The sequence below is a fragment of the Hippichthys cyanospilos genome, chromosome 11 (assembly GCF_059441005.1).
Source record: "Hippichthys cyanospilos isolate Australia breed blue-spotted pipefish chromosome 11, RoL_Hcya_1.0, whole genome shotgun sequence".
In the NCBI taxonomy this organism is placed as follows: domain Eukaryota; kingdom Metazoa; phylum Chordata; class Actinopteri; order Syngnathiformes; family Syngnathidae; genus Hippichthys; species Hippichthys cyanospilos.
The window spans coordinates 8,613,445-8,635,229 of record NC_142379.1 but is presented as its reverse complement, the minus strand read 5'-3'; the positions used below and the strand labels follow the sequence as shown (position 1 = coordinate 8,635,229).

Here is a 21,785-nt window from a genome sequence, read left to right as displayed (position 1 = left end):
TCCAAGTCTCACTAAATGCGAACTGAAAACAACTCTATCACTGCTTATATTGACATTACTCCCTTAATTTCTCCAGATTCGATACAACGACTGGGTTCATCTGTAAAAATGATGACCAGAAGAGTGGACACTGTTCTGATTATCAAGTTCGTTTCACTTGTCCCATCAGTTTCTGCAAAGAACACGGTAATCATCTGTACCTAACCATGAATATCATGCGGTAATCGAATGTCAAAATCAGCCCACACAAGCCACGAAAAAGTATGTTATAAATCACTGCACAAACGTATTGCTGTTGAAAGGTGGATATCATCTTAAAGACGATTTCACCATTCTTTTATTGATCATTTTTTTCTATGTATCTCCTCTTGTGCTTCAGAATGCTGGACTCCATGGTTTGATGACGACAACCCCTCTGGAACTGGAGACTTTGAGACTCTTAGTAATTTGCGTAAAGCATATCCATATAAAATCTGCCCCACACCATTTCAAATTGAGGTTGAAACTTTAGAAGGATACAGTGTGGCTTCAACAGGGGATGTCATTCAAGTGTAAGAACTCATTTAATTTTTGCAAGAGGAATATATACAGTACGTACACATTAGGTGAACTGTTGAAGTCAAAATTTTTAAGCATACTGTTGCAGTAATATCTTTGGAACCAACTGTAAAGGTACTCGGATTGATGAAAATTCTGTTTCTCAACAGGGCCGACGCTAAGACAGGATTCATTTGTGAAAATTACCATCAGAAGCATGGCTTTTGCTCCGATTATCGTGTTCGTTTCAGGTGTCCGCTTGATTTCTGCAAAGCGCCAGGTAACCATCGTTACATTTTGCCTTAGCCACAGTAAACAGAGACACATCCATTAATGTCTCTTATTCCAAAGATCAAGTTCTATCCTTTGATACCATCCGAAATTTGGGTTAGCTGGAAATGCATAAGACATGGGTGGCTTAGTGGCGTAGTGGTTAGCACGTCCGCCTTACAGTTCATGGACCCCAGTTCAAATCCACCTTATTCCCGCCTTCCTGTGTGGAATTTGCATGTTGTCCGGGAGCCTGCATGGATTCTGTCCGGGCACGCTGGCTTTCTCCCATACTCCTATAAATATATACTCCACTTCTACAGTTGGAGGGTTTCCGCAGCTTTGAGCCATAAAAACTGCTCATGTAAATTGCATGCCTTTATGAAAAGTAGTTTGACCACTTTATATTACACTATTATCTCATTTCTAGCCTTTGAGAGCTGTATATTCTATTTCATGAGAAAATGCTGAAACAGTGTTTAATCAATTGTTGTTTATTTTTACATCATTATGTTCATATTTCGTAACCTACCATGCAACCTGCTTCCTTCTCCTTAGTATGTTGGACAGAATGGTTCGATGCCGACAACCCCGGCCAAGGGGGTGACTTTGAAACCGTTTCTGCAATTCGAGAACAATACCCAACGCAAATATGTGATATGCCAGCTGCCATTGAGGCCCGAACAAGATCCGGGGCCACTGTGGATTCAACAGGCGATGTGATCTATGTGTAAGTATTGTGGACAGGTACATGCCTCACCCCAAACCACAACTAATAATAATAATTACAACAATGATATGAACTAATAATATGCCCTGAAACAGACTCATTCTCTGCTCAAATAACAAACCTCAGAATAAAGCTTCAAGGTGGCACCAACTGACGTTTAACTTTTTATGCAGAGCTGACACAGAAACAGGTTTCATCTGTAAAAATTCAGACCAGAAGGGCGGGCGGTGTTCTGATTACGAAGTTCGTTTTAAGTGCCCGCTGAGCTTCTGCAATCCAAATGGTAAGTCAGTAGCCGTATAGACATTTTATATGCTCAATACTCAAAATTCACATTTCACCAAAATGATGACAATGGTGTCCACCAAACAGTGTGCTACACCGACTGGTATAATTCCGACGACCCAAGTGGAACGGGTGACTTTGAGCTCCTGCCTCAACTGAGGTTAAAACATCCTGATATCTGTGAATACCCTGTGGATATTGAAGTCCTCACTGCTTATGACTACCCCATTTCATACACCGGACAAATACCTTATATGTAAGTCCTCTTCATCGTATCAACCAGGCAAACCAGTTCGTTTTTTTATTCCAACGTCGTCTGCCTTAATAGGCGAATTTGCTCTGATTTTATAACATGCGTGAGTCCTCCTCTTCTGCAGCAGCCAATCACATTAACTGTTTTCTTATTCGATCATTTTGCCCTGCACTACCATCGGCTACTGGGAGTTTATTTAAAACAATTTTTTAAACATTGTTGTGCAACAGATTTATTGGTATTTTATACTATGTGCTTGGTTTGATTAACTCAATGTTACTTGATCGCTGATATGAAAATGCATCCACATTCTGATCTATTGTGTCACATGCAAATCATGACTAACATATTTTCATCATTTTTCAGATATAGTGCCTCTGAGGGATTTGCCTGTCGCAATGAAGACCAGAAAGACAAATCTTGCTACGACTACAAAGTTCGCTTTGGATGCCCGTGCTATTGAAGTCTTAGCTTTTCAAAGTCTGCATTCTGGAAGTTGAAATTGTTTGTTTATTTTTTCTTTAAACTTAAATGCACTCACTATTTGGTTTGGACTGAGATAATTGTGTCGCGATTTCATGATTTAGCTAACATTTCACTTGATTATTAAGCGGTGTTTCAACAAAGGTGTTGGTTGGTTCAGCAAAGCAATTTTCGTCACATTTAAAATGATTTTTTTTTTTTTTTTTGGTCTGGTTTAAAGATTGAAAAAATTCCCAGGTGCAATTGAAAGAATCATTCACTTGGCTGACAAAAACAGTGTCATCTCTTCCACACACGTAGCCTTTTCTGAAAACTGTATATTGATTGTTTTTGTTGCAGTTTCTCACTACCTTTGGGTCTATAATAATGAAATCAATTGTGTGGGTTTTATTTGCAGGTTCAATTTGGAGTTCGGTGCATAACCACTGCACCCACTATTATGGAGCTTTTTAATTCTACATGTCCTATGATTTAATGTAACACATACGCGACCATCTGTCTACGCGTTTGCTTTGTTTCTCTGCTGCCAGCATTGCAATACAATTGTTTGACCTGAATAAATTAAATGCCTAACTACTGATGACTAAGTCTGTTAATTTCACATGATCAACCGTGTCTCATGCAGAAATCAATGGGACATATGAACCCAACTTTATAATTTAAGCAGTGTCCACAAGTTAAACCCACTAGTTGTGTCCATTCTGCAGAGGTGAAACACAACGGTCACAGAAACAATCTAAAATAGGTTAAATAAAAACCATTGTATGTACTGGTTTTGAAAAAGTCATTCCAGTCAAAAGTAGTGTGACTGGTGAAACCGACGTTAACTAAACTTTGAGTGAGCAGAGAGCAAGCTTTTGTCACTGCTTGTTTTGAGATGAACATAAACCTCTGACTATGAGCAAAGGAGCCCAATTGACCAGGGTGTGCAGTTCGAGGCACACCTGAGACGAGAGCAAATGACAATGTGCTATTCTGTCAAACTGAATGAAGCTCAACTCTATATAGTGCATCTCCATCAACTATGATTGGCAGCTCAGTGAGAAACAATTTAGTACAAGTTTGAAGACTCCATTATCTTGAGCCTAAGCTGTTTTTATTTTTGAACTGAGTTCATGGTTTTCCAAATGATTTTCTTGCCAGATGCACAGCTAGCTATCTGTAGCAAATGAAAAATTGAGCAGAACATTTAGAGAAAATTGTTTAAAATTGGGAAACATTATTCTCAGTGCATGTTTCTAGTGCCCTTTTGAATTCTGCATTCCAAAAGGTAATCTTATGCAAAATATGTCATTTGTTCATCTCTGAAAATGCGATCAGAAGTGGATGTTGGATTTTCCTCCCCCGCCCTCTTGGTTAAAAAAAGGAAAGGCTAATGCGATTAATCGAATAAGTCTCCACTGCATTTTTAAAGAGATAGTCCAATTATTTAGCCATGTACAGCAATGAAGCCCTTCATTGATTTAAATTTCCATGTAGAATTCAAACCTGTGTGAAAAACATTTTGTGCTTGCTGTCTACAAATGACCACCTTGAATTGGTTATTATTACCCGAGCCTTCAGCATTTGTGATGTCATTTTCAGTTGCTGCCAAGTGGAAAATGAGTTTTTCAAAAGTTTGTCGCAAACATGAAAGAAATTATCACATTAATTACAAGCGTATCTATCAGCTAACACATGGAACTCTTTACTGCACAAAAATATTTAAATACGTGGAATATCGCTTTTTGAACAATGCCATCTAGAGGAGCCTCATGAAAAATGCTTCATGAGGCTTCAGTTCCCTCTCACTAATTTTTGGTTTAATTTCTATGATTCAAGCATGGTAATCATTAGTTGGAGAGAAGAAAACAAATTTGATTTCTTTCTGATAACAAAAGTTAAAAATTAGAAGTCCTCTCATCAACTTCACAACACAAGTGTTTCAACAATTCTGCTTTTCTTAAAATATTAGTACTTTGTAAAAATAAAAATAAGTTTCACAATTTAGTATAATTGTTACATGTGAGCACATGCTCAGGTTTTAGAGAACCACTCCCACTTGGACCCAAATTGAAACCAAGGAACGTGTAAATGTACCCCCTTCTTTTTTTTTGGTATGCAAATTCTTCTTAATAAAATTGTTTTTTTCTAAAAGCGTGGAAGACTCCACGGTATGATTGAGACAAGCTCATTGGAGCTGGAGACTTAGAGGTTCTTGGGAAACAGTTGACTACCCAAATGAAATCTCTACTTGACATTGAGGTCCAAACTGTTGCTGGAAAGTCATTAGTTTTAAGAAGGGATGTCATTGCTATGTAAGTACAGTACTACATTTTTGCACATACTCCATTTTCAAAGCTTGATTGTAAGTGCTTGTCACCATATGTCTGCAAATTTCCAGTCGCGCAGTTGATTCTGTTAAGTTTCAAGGATCTTCTGTTCCGCAAAAAAAGGCATGTACACTGAAGTGACTAGGCAAAAGCCATGACCATGGCTTGTATTTATACTAATTTTGATTCCTGTGATGGTTGTATTTTATTTCTGCAGAGTGGACACAACTACTGGGTTCATCTGTAAAAATGTTGATCAGAAGAGTGTACACTGCTCTGACTATAAAGTTGGGTTCATATGTCATATGTGAAATAAATACAGTCTCAAGTCATCAGTAGTTAGGCATTTGATTTATTTATTTGTAATTCTGTCTGCAGATCAACAAAACAAATGCGTAGGTGTGTGCAATAGAATGGTTGCATAGTTAATCATAGAACATGTAGAATAAAAAGCTCCATAACAGATCAGATGCATAAATCCAAAGACAACAATCCACACGAGAGATTCATGCAAAGATGTAAAGTCATGGTAGTGCAATTGAGAGTTGTATTCAAAACACTTGCAAATTTTCCATTCGTAAACACACACAATTTAGAGTCGTACTCATACGAATGGTTAGACACGCATACAAATGGGTAAACATTTGAATACGGCTTTTGGAAGTGCAAGTGCAAAGAATTTTCATTTAAATCCAAGAAAAGAACTTTTAAAAGTACCCATGATTGTTTTTTAAACTTACCCCTAACCTAGCTAACTAACACCGCTACAAAAAAAAAGAAACAAGTGAAATGTTCTGTTAATTGATGTTAATTCACAAAACAAGTATCTCAGTGAAAACTAAATAGTAGGCATACAAGTCAAAAAATTAACAACTGTATTAACTTCTGGAAATCAGATTTTCAAAAGAAAGATTTCAAAAGCAGGGGCATCCAAAACGAACTTTGTAGTCGAAGCAAAATTTGTCTTTCTGGTCTTCATTGCGACAGGCAAATCCCTCAGTGGCACTATATCTGCAAAACGATGAAAACATGTTAAGTCATGTAGAGCACAAAACATAATATGTATCAGAATGAGGCTGCATTTTCACATCAGATCATATAACACATGTTCATTGGGTTATTTAAACTGATAAAATTGCTAGTGCTTTTGCAACAAAAAAGCTTTTGGAACCCCATTATGACAAGTCTTAAATATTATAGAGCTAGTTCATACAAAATTGGTGTCTGGATAAAAGATCAGATTACAGTTCAAAGAACCCCCCCCCCCCCCCCCCCCCCTAAATATTGGTCTATTTTTGTTATTGTAAGGTTTAAAAAACAAAAAAAAACGTAGTGGAGGACCGTGTACAGTACATTATAAAGTACAGTATATTGTTATTACCATCAAGCGTACTTACATGTACGGTATTTGTCCGGTGTACGAAATGGGGTAGTCATCATCAGTGGTAACCTCAATCTCCACAGGGTGGTCACAAATATCAGGATGCTTTTTCCTCAAGTCAGACAGAAGCTCAAAGTCGCCCGCCCCACTTGGGTCGTCGGAATTAAACCAGTCGGTGTAGCACACTGTTTTTTGGACATTGTTATCATTCTTTTTGTGACATGTATATTTTGGGGTGTCTTTTGTATGTAGGCTGTGTATATGACTACTGACTTACCACTGGGATGGCAGAAGCTCAGCGGGCACTTAAAACGAACTTCGTAATCAGAACACCGCCCGCCCTTCTGGTCTTCATTTTTACAGATGAAGCCTGTTTCTGCGTCAGCTCTGCGTAAAAGGTTAGAGGTCAGTTGGTGCTCACTTGAAACTTTATTCTCAGATTTGTTACTGTATGAGCATGGAATTAATCTGTTTCAGGGCATCTTGGATTGAGGCATTAGCGGTGTACCTGTGCATAGTACTTACACATAAATCACATCGCCTGTCGAATCCACAGTCGCTCCGGATCTTGTGCGGGCCTCAATGGCCGCTGGCATATCACATAGTTGCAAGGGGTAAATGTCCCGAATTGCAGAGATGGTTTCAAAGTCACCCCCTTGGCCGGGGTTGTCAGCATCAAACCATTCTGTCCAACACACTGAAGAGAAGGAAGAAGATTGCATTGTAGGTTAGGAATTATAAATTTAATGACGTAAAAATAAACATCCATTGCCCTGTGATGTACTCACATACTGTTACAGCACATTATGATTTGACAGATTTGAATGTTAAACCATTCACTGGGTACAGTGGACCCTTTCAGCCGATGGTCGAAGTCAGCAAAAACCGCCATTATCAGGCCCACTTTTTTCTGTTTTTAAGTCTTAAACAGGATTTTTTTTTCAGGATTTTAGAGAAATTTGGGCTGAGTTGAGCAATGGTTGTTAATGGACGCTTTGCCGTTTTGCATGTTTTGACAACTGGCCAAAAGTGGCCGCTGTTTCCCTTAAAGGATTAACCTTACATGTGTCATATGCACTTCTAGCTAAACCAGTTTTTGGATAGTTTCAAGAAATAGAACCTGATCTTTAGAATAAGAGACATGAATGGGTGTGTCCCCATTCACTGTGACTAAGGCACAATTTATCCATGGTTACCTGGCGCTTTGCAGAAGTCAAGCGGACACCTGAAACGAACACGATAATCGGCGCAAACGCCATGCTTCTGATGGTAATTTTCACAGATGAATCCTGTCTTAGCGTCGGCTCTGTTGGGGAACAGAATTTTCGTCAATCTGAGTACCTTTACAGTTGGTTCCAAAGATATTCCTGCAACAATATGCTTTCAAATTTTAACTTCAGCAATTCACCTAATGTGTACGTATATATTCCTCTTGCAAAACGTAAATGAGTTCTTACACTGAAATGACATCCCCTGTTGAAGCCACACTGTATCCTTCCAAAGTTTCAACCTCAATGTCGAATGGTGTGGGGCAGATTTTATATGGATATGCTCTACGCAAATTACTAAGGGTCTCAAAGTCTCCAGTTCCAGTAGGGTTGTCATCATCAAACCAATGAGACCAGCATTCTGAAGCACAAGAGGAGATACATTGAAAGAAATGAAGAATAAAAGAATGATGAAAAAATAATCTTTATGATGATATCCAGCTTTCAACAACAATGCACTTGTGCAGTAATTGATAAAATACTTTTTTTGTGGCTTGTTTTTTCATTAAATTACCGCATGGTAGGCATGGTTAGGTACACAGGATTACCGTGTTCTTTGCAGAAACTGATGGGACAAGTGAAGCGAACTTGATAATCGGAGCAATGTCCATTCTTCTGGTCTTCATTTTTACAGATGAACCCAGTAGTTGTATCGAATCTGCAAAAACAAAAGTCACATCAATCCAAGCAGTGATAGAGTAGCTTTCAGTTCGCATTGGAGATGATTGGACAAAATAGTAGGTTACACGTGAGAAACACAAAATAGCATTAGGTTGTTTTGACTCCCATAAAACGATCGTAAATATGTACATTTGTGGTGGAAAGAGTACATACGCAGCAATGATATCCTCGGTTGTAGAGAGAAAATTTCCCTCGACAGTTTTGACCTCAATGTCCAGAGGAAATGGGCAGATTTCATTTGGGTTTTCAAATTGGAGTTTCTCAAGTAGCTCAAAGTCTCCGTTCCCACTGGGGTCGTCTCGATCGTACCATGGAGTCTTGCAAACTAAAGGAAGGCATCCACGAAAGCAAGATGAATCAAACATTGTAGTAGAAGTGTGGAAAAGACCAAGACAAACGCAAGGAGGACACACAAGGACACAAAAGAATTTGATGGATATTAGAGGTCAAAGAAAAGCTACAAAAAACATTAACGTTGGAGAAATTACGTGACAGTCGTAAAAATTTGGACGAAGTACTGATTTGTACAATTTTCGTTTTTTCTGTTCAAGGTTACCTTTTGGTTGGCAGAAATCAAGGGGGCACTGGAAACGGACTTGATAATCATCGCAAAAACTACCATCTGGCTGGTCACAATTTCGACAAACAAATCCTACGTCGGTATCAGCTCTGGAGAGACAAATGGCAGACTCAGTATCAAAATAGGGACGTCATGTCAACAACATTTGGAATTAATCTTGTACTTACGCATAAATCACATCATCAGTTGAGCCAAGATCGGCTCCAGATGTATTTTGGACCTCAATTAGAATTGGATGGTCGCAGATCTTCCATGGGAATTCTTTTTGCAAGTCGGAAAGAGTCTCAAAATCTCCCTCACCGGAGGGACTGTCTCGATTAAACCATGGAGTAAAGCATTCTGGAACAATTCATAAGAGGGTGGAACATGTTTTAAAAAGTGACCAGGTTGTCGTCGTCAGCATGTGCAGTCATTTATGTTTGGAAAAGGGCCTCTGAAAAGTCATCTGACTGCTCTGGCTGGCCTAGAACTTCATTCATGCTCGATGCTGAAGCCACTGCCAAACGTTGGCAACAGGTGTCACACAGTACAATGTTGACGCAATTAAGTCCAATTTTAGTGCCCTGAATTTGGAAATGAACCAGATTTTTTGATTGTTCGTAACAGGAGTCAGTAGCAACAATTTGTTCTGAAAAAAAAAAAAAAAAAAACGTGAATCTGGCTGTTATACCGCATCATCAATTTGGGCACATCAAAAGAAAAACATTCCAAGGAATCTGTGGGCATTCTTTTTTTCAAGCTGACTTTCTCGTGTACACTAAATGAAAAGGAATCCTGTGAGGGAAAATTTGCCTCAAGCATTTTTAACAAATGAGGTATCCCATTTCCTTGAGGACTCGATGTGATTGTTTTGTACTCGATTGCACTTCTGGCTTCAAGAGTAGGCAAAAGCATCGCTCCTTCATCACCATAAATCAAACAAAATAAAACACTCAAAAAGGCTCAATACTCACGCTGCTACGAAAAGACTTCATTATTAGCTTACTTTAGCGAAGTTGACAAAACATTCATTGTGGAGATAGAACATCATTTTATATGAGCAAAGGATTACCTTCGTGAGGGCAGAAATTGAGGGGGCATCGAAAACGGACTTCATAATCGGAGCAACCTTCACCTTGGTCTTCGTTTTTACAGATGAATCCGATGTTCAAGTCAAATCTGCAGAGATGGCCAGAAAAGGTAGGTTTACATACATTGAATCTCTCTCTCTCTCTCTCTCTTTATATATATATATATATATATATATATATATATATATATATATATATATATATATAAAACACAATTTTGATATATATATATATATATATATATATATATATATATATATATATATATATATATATATATATATATATATATATATATATATATATATATGTTTTGTTTTTTTGTTTAACTGTGAAGAGGTGGTATAACGTTTTAAGCAGCTGTGCTTCAATCATTAAGATGGAAAATTAAAAAAAAGAATATTAATAATAACTGTGGTCAGTCAGACTGTTCCAAACTGGCTGGCGGCAGGTTCTCTTTTTTTTAAAATAAGTCTAGTTTGAATTATTCATTGTGATTAAAGGGCCTGAATATGTGCTTTCTTGAGTGTTTTTTTATTTCTCCAGGTAATATGTTTAATTTATATTAAAAATCAAAAGCAGGTATTTCTATTTTTGCTGAATTCGGTACTTACACACTGATGGTATCGCCTGTTGAATCCACGCTGTCTCCCGCTACAGTCCGAGCCTGAATTTCAAGCGGCGTGGGGCAGATTTCCATGGGGTTTTCCTCACGCAGGTCGTCGATAGTCTCAAAGTCTCCTGACCCGCTGGGATTGTCGCGATCGTACCATCGAGTCCAGCATTCTTTTTCTGTTGTCCAGGAAGACGGAAGGTGGATGAGTTGGTATGGATGTGGAGTAATGGATGGATTTTTTTTTGACAGACTACATGGCTTTAAAAAAGGAAGCTTCAAACAGCAATTCTATATCCAAGGTATGAAAATAATATGATTTCAGGATTGATAATGTCTTGGTCTCAATTTGTGTGGCCTTGACTACTACAGCTCTGGTATATGCGGAATAAACAAAATAAGGAGTATGCTTACGGTCACCGCCGGCTTGCACGTGATTTCCTGGGAAAATACATATGTAAAAACGTTGTTTATCTTTTGTTTTTTGAAGTTTTCAAAAGGTGCAAATTTGCGCCTGTGCACATGCTTTTTGAAAAAAATGCATTTGACAAATATGAAAAGATGTTTAAGAAAACAGAAGCATTGTCCAGGTCAATGAATAATTTCTTCAAAAGGGTCTTACCAGCATAAAGAAATGCAAGTGTGAAACACAACTGTAAGAGAACGTTTGATATTAGATGCAGTTTATTCTGCTATCTTAAATGTCACACTTAAGTCAATGTTTTTTGAGAAAAATTTTTTACATTACCCATTTGATAATCATTGGAGATGCCATTTTTCGCAGCAACCGACGAACCTTTCTGGTGGGGAAAAAAAATCCATGTTTAAGAGCATTCAATAAGTCACATATCAAAGGTTGTAAAAGGCAAAAGTAAACTCAATGGTATAAATGATATTCCATGCAAGGTAAAACAGAGAAATACTTACAGTGCAGGATGCTGGCTGTTGAGGTCCTTTGTCAGCATCAACAACTGTGCAGCCTTATATACTTGATTGGGTGGATCCATTCATTTCAAGAGACAATCAACTCATTCCAATCCGCTGAGCAATTTAAGTTAATTTTATACTTTGTAGTAATTACCTGCAGACATAACTGTGGGTTTATTCTTGGCTGGGCATCATTTCACCACATTGTAATTTGTTTGACAAATTTTTAGCAGTGCCCTTTAAAAACAAATACTTCATGACGATTTCGAGCACAAAAGCCCACAACTATTAATCAGGCAATAATGGGGCCACACCTCTTAACGGCCTTTTTACAGAATTGGTTCTTTTTCTGTTTTGTGACGCCTCAAATTCAAAGACCTTTGGTGTTTTCTTTTCAAACCGAACACACTTTATGCCCCTCATAGGGTCTCTCATGTCGCATATGTAGGTGATATGTGAGTGAACAGTCTACGCACGTCTCGCAGACCCTTCATGATGAGTGAAATTAATGGATCTGGTTTTCTCTTTCCTGGACAGAGGTCACCTGGCCCTGCTCTGGAGCCAGGTCTGGCTCACCGGCAAGTGCTTGGCAGCCGGGCACTCACCCATAGGGCCCGGCCGAGGCACAGTCCAAAACGGCAAAGTGGGTACCCCCTCCCACAGGCTAGCAACCTGTAGGAGAGGGGCCAAAAGAGTCCGGTGCGTAGAGATCTGGTCAGCTGCCTCAGCAACAGTACATCGATTGACTGCTTGGTCTCCAATGGGCATTATTTTTCATATTATTACTATTACTGTACTGTCTCGTTTGATTGAACGACCTTGTTAGTTTTTTGTACTTTAATGATTTAAGACCACCTCCCGCCCAAGTCGGTGTGACGCAACCTCGTTTGCTCTTTCTGGGTGAACTCAACAAGCAACCTAATTGGAGACCAAGCAATCAATTGATTTACTGAGCGCGCAGACGGGACACGACTCGAGCAAGCGTAGAGCTCGATGTTGAGCGAGGGAGGGAGGGCTATTGTGAGTGAGCAATCAGAGAGCAAGCGAATGGTTTTTCTGTGTTCAAAATCCATCGTTGCTCGCTCAAACTCTTTTCATCGCGCGTTCAGTATTGTCTTCTGTGCTCAAAATCTATTCTCGCGCACTCAATATTATTTTGTGTGCTCAAAATGTATTTTTACTTGCTCAAAATGTTTAATTGCACGCGATTGTGGCACAAATATAATTCCATAGTATTCTTGCAATAATTACCGTAATGGTACAAACTAGAGGAGTGGGACGTCAGATGGCTGTTAGCATCAAGTGACTGTTGCAACTAACAACAGCTCGTGTTAGCTGAGGTTACTACGGTATGATCTTCAATAAAACAAGCAGGCAGAATTAACAAATGTCCGACTCCATCCTTGTTCACTTGGAGGAATATTACAAAAACATAGAAAAAAAAGTTATGATGTCTCCATCTGATTCAGTTACACACACACACACAGTCATAATCTTTGTGGAACACAGAGGCTGCTGAACTTCAAGTATTTATGGTAAAATGAACTTGAAGCGCGTTGCGAGGAAAAAGAAATATTTATATATATATATTTGCCTCATGATGAATACATTTTACATCCATCCATTATGCTGGTGTAAGTACAAATTGCTCCCGACTAATTCATGATGACTTTAGAATAGTTATTAGAAATGACAGATTTTTGGTCAGAGTTGTCTTATACAGTATGTCTGTGGTTCGAAAACTTCTTTTTTTTCTCTTCTTTACTACTTTACAAAAGGGATGAATTTTGGAGATTAGCCACTTATCAAGGGACCACGACACCACTGCATGAGGCCATTTGCAGTGATTTTGCAGGGTTACAAAACTGAAAATAAACAAATTCTGTACAAAGGCTGGTAATAGGTGTAGCCCCATTGTTTCCATTTAAGCATTTGTTGGCTTTTGTGTTTATACTCGTCATGATGTATTTGTCTTTAAAGGGCATTGCTAAAATGTTGTAAAATGAATTACAATGATAAAAAGTACTGCCCAACCAAAAATAAAATCACAACTATGACTGCAGATAATGACTAAAAGCAACGATCTTAAATTGCTCAACGAAATGAATGAGTCAATTGTCACTTGGAATGAATGGCTCCACCCTATCAAGTATATAAGGCTGCACAGTTTTTGATGCTGACAAAGGACCTCAACAGCAGCATCCGAACTGTAAGCATTTTACCGTTTTACCTTGCACGGAATTCCATGTGTACCCCTGAGTTGAATTTAGACAACATTTTACATGCGATTTATTGAATGCTTCTCAACATGGATTTTTGCCCCAACAGAAAAGTTTCTCTCTTGCACTGAAACATGGCATTTGGAATGATTATCAAATGGGTAATGTATAGATTTTTCCTCCACTATACGTTTAAAAGTGTGTAACATTTAAGATAGCAGAATAAACAGCATCTAATATGACATGTTTTCTTACAGTTGTGTGTTACGCTTGCAGTTTTCCATACTGGTAAGACCCTTTATAAGATATAACACCTTGACCGCATAATGCTTCACTTTTCTTAAATATATCTCTGTCGGATGTATTTTGCGCAAAGCATATGCACAAGCAGGAACAAAAACATCAAAGATAAACGTCTTACGTGTGTTTTTTACCTTAGGAAATCAAGTGCAAGCCAGCGATGACCGTAAGTATGCTTCTAACCCTACATAAATTGGAGCTGTAGGATGAGGCAATTGAGACTAAGAAATCACCAAGCATGAAAGCATAATAATTTCCTACCTTGGAAAAAGCTGTTTTAAGATTCCTCTATTTTTAGTCTGTAGTCTGTAGTCTGTCATAAACATTTCCATCCATGAATCTACATCTATACCAACCCATCCACCTCCCGGCTTCCTGGACAACAGAAAAACAATGCTGGACTCGGTGGTTTGATCGCGACAATCCCGGCGGGAATGGAGACTTTGAGACTATCGACGACCTGCGTGAGGAATATCCCATGGAAATCTGCCCCACGCCGCTTGAAATTGAGGCTCGGACTGTAGACGAAGACAGCGTGGAATCAACAGGCGATACCATCAGTGTGTAAGTACCGGATGCAGCAAAAATCGAAATACCTGCTTTTGATCTTTAATATTAATTAAATATATTACCTGGAAAAAAATAAAAAGAGACTCACGGAAGCACATATTTAGGCCCTTTGATCACACTGAATAATTCAACCTATACTTATTTTAAAAAAAGAGAACCTGCTGCAAGCCAGTTTGGAGGACTCTGACTGACCACAGTTATTTATTTTATTTTTTTTTAATTTTCCATCTTAATGACTGAACCACAGCTGCTTAAAACTTTATACCACCCCTTCACAGTTGAAAAAACAAACAAAAAACCAAAACTTTGACATCAATGGCATGGATTTGTAGGGTATATATATATATATATATATATATATATATATATATATATATATATATATATATATATATATATATATATATATATATATATATATATATATAGAGAGAGAGAGAGAGAGAGAGAGAGAGAGAGAGAGAGAGAGAGAGAGAGAGAGAGATTCAATGTATGTAAACCTACCTTTTCTGGCCATCTCTGCAGATTTGACTTGAACATCGGATTCATCTGTAAAAACGAAGACCAAGGTGAAGGTTGCTCCGATTATGAAGTCCGTTTTCGATGCCCCCTCAATTTCTGCCCTCACGAAGGTAATCCTTTGCTCATATAAAATGACGTTCTATCTCCACAATGAATGTTTTGTCAACTGCACTAAAGTAAGCTAACAATGAAGTCTTTTCGCAGCAGCGTGAGTATTGAGCCTTTTTGAGTGTTTTATTTTGTTTGATTTATGGTGATGAAGGAGCGATGCTCTTGCCTACTCTTGAAGCCAGAAGTGCAATCGAGTACAAAACAATCACATCGAGTCCTCAAGGAAATGGAATACCTCATTTATTAAAAATGCTTGAGGCAAATTTTCCTGCACAGGATTCCTTTTTATTTAGTGCATACGAGAAAGTCAGCTTGAAAAAAAGCATGTGCACAAATGCCTTGGAGTTTTTATTTTGATGTGCCCAGAATTACGACGTGGCATAACAGCCAGATTCATGTTTTTTAAGGAACAAATTGTTGCTATTAACTTTGGTTGTGAAAAAAAAGAAAATCCCTTTCAATTACAAATTCATTGCGCTAAAAATGGACTTCATTGCGTCAACGTTGTATTGTGGACACCCGTTGCCGAAATTCGGCAGTGCCCTCGGCATCAAGCATGAATGAAGCGCTAGATGTTTGTTCACAAACATACAGTAAATGACTCATGTTGACGCTGACAACCTGATCACCTTTTAAAACACGCCCCACCCTCTTACGGATCTCCAGATTGCTGGACTCCATGGTTTAACCGAGACAGTCCCTCCGATGACGGTGATGATTTTGAAACCCTTGCCGACCTGCAAAAAGAATTCCCATGGAAGATCTGCGACCATCCGATCCTAATTGAGGTCCAAACCGCATCTGGAGACGATCTGAGTTCAACTGACGATGTGATTTTTGCGTAAGTACAAACTGAATGATCGACGTTGTTGACACGACGTCCTTATTTCCATACTGAGTGGGACCTTTGTCTCTCCAGAGTTGACACGGACGTAGGATTTGTTTGTCGAGACTGTGACCAGCCAGAGGGTGGTGATTGCGAGGATTATCAAGTCCGTTTCCAGTGCCCCCTTGATTTCTGCCAACCGAAAGGTAACCTTGAACTTCAAAAAATCAGTATTTGTCCAGATTTTTACTACTGTCACGTTATTTCTCCAACGTTCATGTTTTCTGTATCCTGCCTTTCATCTCTGGTATCTTTCATATCCTTTTGTGTCCTCGTGTTTTGTCATTTTCTTTGTTTTTGTCCGTCCCGCACTTCTTCTACCACAATGTTTTACTCAACTTGCTTTCGGACGTGCATTCCTTTAGTTTGCCAGACTCCATGGTACGATCGAGACAACCCCAGTGGGGACGGAGACTTTGAGCTGCTGGAGGATCACCAATTGGAAAACCCAGATGAAATCTGCCCATTTCCGCTGGACATCGAGGTCAAAACTGTCGAGGGAAATTTTCTCTCTGTAACCGAGGAGATCATTGCTGCGTATGTACCCTTTCCACCGCAAATGCACATATTTATGATGGTTTAATAATCAGCGCGAGAGGAACCGCAGGTTCAGACATTTGGCGTACGCGCTTGGCTGAGGAGCCGATGGCGCACACACATGACGAGAGAGTCCCGTGCCACGCCGCTTGCAAGCGACCTGATTCCGGATCAGGGTTTCGTGCGGAGCAGAGCAGCTCTGTCGCTGAGATCTATTGAAAGTCATCCCACAATCCCAATGATGAGGGATGCATGTGCAAGCTACTATTTAGTCCAATCACCTCAGCGCAGTTTAATCTCGCCTCGGCTTCCGATCCTGATTAAATGTTAACCGAAAGCTAACCCTTGTTACTCCTTCCGTTACTGCAGATTGGATACAACCACAGGGTTCATCTGTAAAAATGCTGACCAGAAGAGCGGACACTGCTCCGATTATCAAGTCCGTTTCACATGCCCCATCGGTTTCTGCAAAGAACATGGTAAACTTGTGTACCTAACTACAGATTTTGTTATCAAAAGTTGTGGTCCTCCGATGACAAAAGCCATGAAATGTTTTTTTTTTTCCATCAACTATTGCACACATACATTGCTCCTGAAAGCTAGATATAAGCTTGGAGAAAATGTCACGTCTTTCGTTTAGTCATCAATCCTGTCACGTTTGTCCTCTTGCGACTATTCCAGAATGCTGGACTCACTGGTTCGATCGAGACGACCCCTCCGGAGCTGGAGACTATGAGACCCTGAGTAACCTGCGCCAAGAGTACCCATATAAAATCTGCCCCACACCGTTTGACATCGAGGTCGAAACTATCGAAGGATTAAGTGTGGCTTCAACAGGGGATGTCATCAAAGCGTAAGAACTCATTTAAACCTTGCGAGAGCGGTATGTACGCTTTAAGTGAACGATTGGAGTCACATTTTGAATGTTCGTTGTTGAAGTCCTTTGATCTGCAAAGGTTACAGGACTGACCCCTTTCCGTATCCCAACAGAGCCGATGCCCAGACGGGATTCATATGTGAAAATTACCATCAGCAGCATGGCGTTTGCTCGGATTATCGTGTTCGTTTCAGGTGTCCGCTTGACTTCTGCAAAGCGCCAGGTAACTTTGGTTGAATTTTGCCAAAGGGAACAGGGCCACACCAATGAATGGCTCCTATTCTAATCATCTGATTCTATCCTTTGAAATCATCCAAAAATTGGTTTATACACAGAACTTATTAATATGATAACTTACGCCAAATTAAGCAGAACACATCATGATCTACTTTTTGGGAGTCCTTTTCATTGCTACTTCTGTCACTGTTTGAAATGAATTCTTGCCAACTTGGTTTATTTCTAAAATGGATCGAATACAGTACATGAACGAACATTTCAATACAATTGATACATATCAGAGCGCAATATGGTCAACGACGAGTAAGACAAAGGTGAAAATAAAGTCTCCAGTCTTACTCCTCGCTGAAATCAAATAAAATTGAAAAATTTGACTTGGAACTCTCAAGATGGCAATCAACCTTGGCAGTTGCCACTTATTTGAACATACCGTATTTGAAAACCTGTTCCAAAGTTTTTAATTCCGTTTTTGTAAACACGTCGAAATACAGTTACAATGGTATATTATTATGACGAATATGTATTGTTAACATTAATCTCAACACCATTGCCATATCAGGGCAATTGTTCATTTTTACGTCATTACATTGCGTCGTTCCTAAGCTACAATGCAATCTTCTTCCTTTTCTTCAGTGTGTTGGACAGAATGGTTTGATGCCGACAACCCCGGCCAAGGCGGTGACTTTGAAACCGTTTCTGCCATTCGGGAAACGTACCCCTCGCAGATATGTGATATGCCAGTGGCCATTGAGGCCCGCACAAGATCCGGAGCTACTGTGGATTCGACGGGCGATGTGATTTACGTGTAAGTACCGTGCACAGGTACCCCGCCGACGCCTCAACCCAAGATGCCCCCGAAACAGATGAATTCCAATCTGGGAATAAAGCTTCAAGTGAGCACCAACTGACCGTTAACATTTTATGCAGCGCTGACGCGGAAACAGGCTTCATCTGTAAAAATGAAGACCAAAAGGGCGAGCGGTGTTCTGATTACGAAGTGCGCTTTCAGTGCCCACTGAGCTTCTGCCGTCCCAGCAGTAAGTCAGCAGTCACATAGACATCCTACTTCCTCAAGACAGCCCAAAATATATATTTCACAGAAAGAATGTTAACGATGTCCCCCGAACAGTGTGCTTCACCGACTGGTTTAACTCCGACGACCCGAGCGGAACGGGCGACTTTGAGCTTCTGTCTGAATTAAGGAAAAAGCATCCCGATATCTGCGACAATCCTCTGGAGATTGAGGTTGCCACTGCTGATGACTACTCCATTTCGCACACCGGACAAATACCCTACATGTAAGTACGCTCGATGCTAAAAGCAATGCACTGCACCTGTGTAGCAAAAAAAAAAAAAAAAAATCAACTGTTGTCAGGGGCCAGCTGTTCAAAAAAAACATGAATCCAGATCCAAACGTCATGGATTTCGAAACCTTTTTTTTTTTGGTCTTTATCACCACAATGTGGGCTTCCAACAAAACAAAGAAATACAAGTAGAAGAGCTAACGGGTTCACTTTAAGTTTGGTTTTTGCACCCAAACTAAGAAATAGCATAATACAGACAATGTTTTTATTGAACACCAAATTGTGCAATCACACATTTACTCCACAAATACATTGTGGATGTTTTTAAGACTTACATTACAAAAGGGTGAAATCCCAATTTCGTATTATATACTGTATAAAATTATTTATTTTTTTTGTTTCTTATCGAGGACTGGTGGCCTATTTAATGAGGACTAGATCATTTTGTTCATAAGACTAGCTTTTGAACTAGCGCCAATTGAAATCTTCGGCACAATTGCTTCGAATAATATTACGTGATCTCTTATATGAAAATGCATCCACATTCTGATTAACATGTTTTCGTCAATTTTCAGATATAGCGCCTCCGAGGGATTTGCCTGTCGCAACGAAGACCAGAAAGACAAATTTTGCAACGACTACAAAGTTCGCTTTGGATGCCCATGCTTTTGAAGTCGTATCTTGCGAAAGTCTGTATTCTGGAAGTTGAACTTGTTAGTTTTTTTTTTTTTTTTTAGACTTCTATGCGCTCACTATTTGGTTTGCACTGAGATCGTTGTGTTGAGATTTCATGATTTAGCTAACATTTCACTTGATTACTAAGCGGTTTTCCAACAAAGGTGTTGGTTGGTTTAACAAAGCGATAATATTCACACTTAAAATGTTTTCTTTTTTCTTTTTTTTTGGTCCAGTTTAACCCTTAAAAAATTCCCAGCTTCAATCGAAGTCGTCATTCACTTAGCCAGACAAAATCAGTGTCATCTTTTCCACACACGTTGCCTTTCCTGAAAACTGTATATTGATTGTTTTTGTTGCGGTTCCCCACTACCTTTTGGTCTATGATAATGGAATCAGTGATGCGGATTTTATTTGCATGTTCGATTTGTTTCGGGCATAAAACTGAACTCTATTTTTTTTTAAATGCGTTGGAGTAATGTCTGCGGCTATTTTTTTCTGTTATGGAGCTTTGTATTCTACATGTGCTATGATTTGTTGTAACATGTATGTGACCATCGCATTGTACGCTGTCAAGTCGTTTGCTTTGTTTCTCTGCAGCGAGCATCGCAATTCAATTGTTTGACCTGAATAAATAAAATGCCTAACTACTGAAGACTTGAAACCCTCTTTATGAACCCAACTTTTTCATATGAGCAGCGTCCACTTTTCTGGTCAGCCTTTTTACAGATAAAATCAGTAGTTGTGTCCACTCTGCAGGTATGAAATACATACAACTGTCACAGGAACTATCAAAAAATACTATATAGCTCAGCTTAATTAAGTCCCCTCCACAAGTTTGTTTCAAATTTGTTGCAAATTTGCAATGCCTGTCCGGGGAGAGTTTTTCCATTTAGTAGAACCCATGTTCAACCCTTGTATTTTTTTGGTGACATTTTTTGGACTTTGTGATTTTATTTTTTGTGTTTCATCTAAGATAAAGCATTGGGGAAAAAAAACAACAAAAAAAACAGCTGAAATTATTTGTTGGAATGTCAAAAGAGACCAAAACTCAAAAAGGACACCAAGATCTAATCGCTAACTCTTTCAGATTAAAGCTCAGAAAATGATACCCTGCAACGTGATTTAAATCTATTTGATGTCCCATTGACGCCGATTATAAATGACCTTTTTCCATATACAGCGATCCCTTGCTGCTTCGCGCTTTGCCTATCACGTCCTCAGTGCATTGCGGGTTTTTTGGAGGGAGAAAAAAATTTATATTGTGAAGAGACGTGCCAAATAGGCAAGTTATCTATAAATGCACTTGTCACTGGCACTCCTTGGAAGTCGAACTACTACTGCAGTGCACATATTTACTTTAATCTTAAATGATTATAGAGTAAATGTACTGGTATGCCCTCTCTTTTCCGTGTCTAGTCATGTGCCTATACGTTTATCACTTCCTCAGACGTCCGACTAGAGCAAGTAACAAGAAGCTTAGAGAACATAATTAAAATGCAGAGTTTACACTTTAAATTCCAATTTATTACAAAAGGCAAGAGGATCCAAAAGCTTGCTTTCGTCTCTCCTGTATCCGCCTGTGTGCGCTCAGCTCAGCGCACACGCACACGTTACGAACATGCTCGTAAGCACATTGATTGACAGCTTGGTCTCTGGGAGCCAATCACATGACTCGTAGGCGTGCCGAAAGCAAACACACACACCCGTCAGTGTGCCTACATAGACAGCAACAGAGAAATGCACCGCTTAGGAAATCTGACTTTTACTTAGATTTCTTTAGAAATAAATTGAAATTTCAAGTGTACTATTATGATATAAGAGACTTCACTTTAATTCGATGGTCGGGCAGCTGCTTGCAAGAGTTCAAAAGATGGAAAGTGGTAGCTACTGTTCAGGTCGTGTATAAGGTTCAATCATTTCTGTGTGTGTGTGTGTGTGTGTGTGTGTGTGTGTGTGTGTGTGTGTGTGTGTGTGTGGGTGTGTGTGTGTGTGTGTGTTTTGGGGGGGGGCTATATCACGGTTTTCACTTATCGTGGGGGCTTTCCGGTCCCAATTAACCGCAAAAGACGAGGGATCACTGTATTGTAAACCTGTTATTTTATCATGCATTTCTCATGATTACTGTATGAATCACTTTAATGGGCCCTCGACTGT

At 39.2% G+C, this 21,785-nt stretch overlaps 1 protein-coding gene across 1 annotated transcript in view; it reads left to right on the top strand.

The window, feature by feature from the left end:
- The window catches only part of LOC148415736 (uncharacterized), a 41,438-nt gene extending 21,802 nt beyond the window's left edge, over positions 1-19,636 (top strand). The window contains exons 19-38 of the mRNA XM_088427818.1: positions 77-186; positions 380-551; positions 708-817; positions 1,366-1,537; positions 1,711-1,820; positions 1,910-2,078; positions 2,442-2,511; positions 11,928-12,033; positions 14,296-14,473; positions 15,005-15,111; positions 15,779-15,953; positions 16,032-16,144; positions 16,364-16,535; positions 16,905-17,014; positions 17,217-17,388; positions 17,526-17,635; positions 18,283-18,454; positions 18,577-18,686; positions 18,779-18,947; positions 19,529-19,636. Of these exons, the coding sequence (XP_088283944.1) occupies positions 77-186; positions 380-551; positions 708-817; positions 1,366-1,537; positions 1,711-1,820; positions 1,910-2,078; positions 2,442-2,511; positions 11,928-12,033; positions 14,296-14,473; positions 15,005-15,111; positions 15,779-15,953; positions 16,032-16,144; positions 16,364-16,535; positions 16,905-17,014; positions 17,217-17,388; positions 17,526-17,635; positions 18,283-18,454; positions 18,577-18,686; positions 18,779-18,947; positions 19,529-19,625 (2,704 nt within the window). The 3' untranslated portion in view covers positions 19,626-19,636. The remainder of the gene's footprint in view (positions 1-76; positions 187-379; positions 552-707; positions 818-1,365; positions 1,538-1,710; positions 1,821-1,909; positions 2,079-2,441; positions 2,512-11,927; positions 12,034-14,295; positions 14,474-15,004; positions 15,112-15,778; positions 15,954-16,031; positions 16,145-16,363; positions 16,536-16,904; positions 17,015-17,216; positions 17,389-17,525; positions 17,636-18,282; positions 18,455-18,576; positions 18,687-18,778; positions 18,948-19,528) is intronic.
- Positions 19,637-21,785: the final 2,149 nt, after the last annotated feature.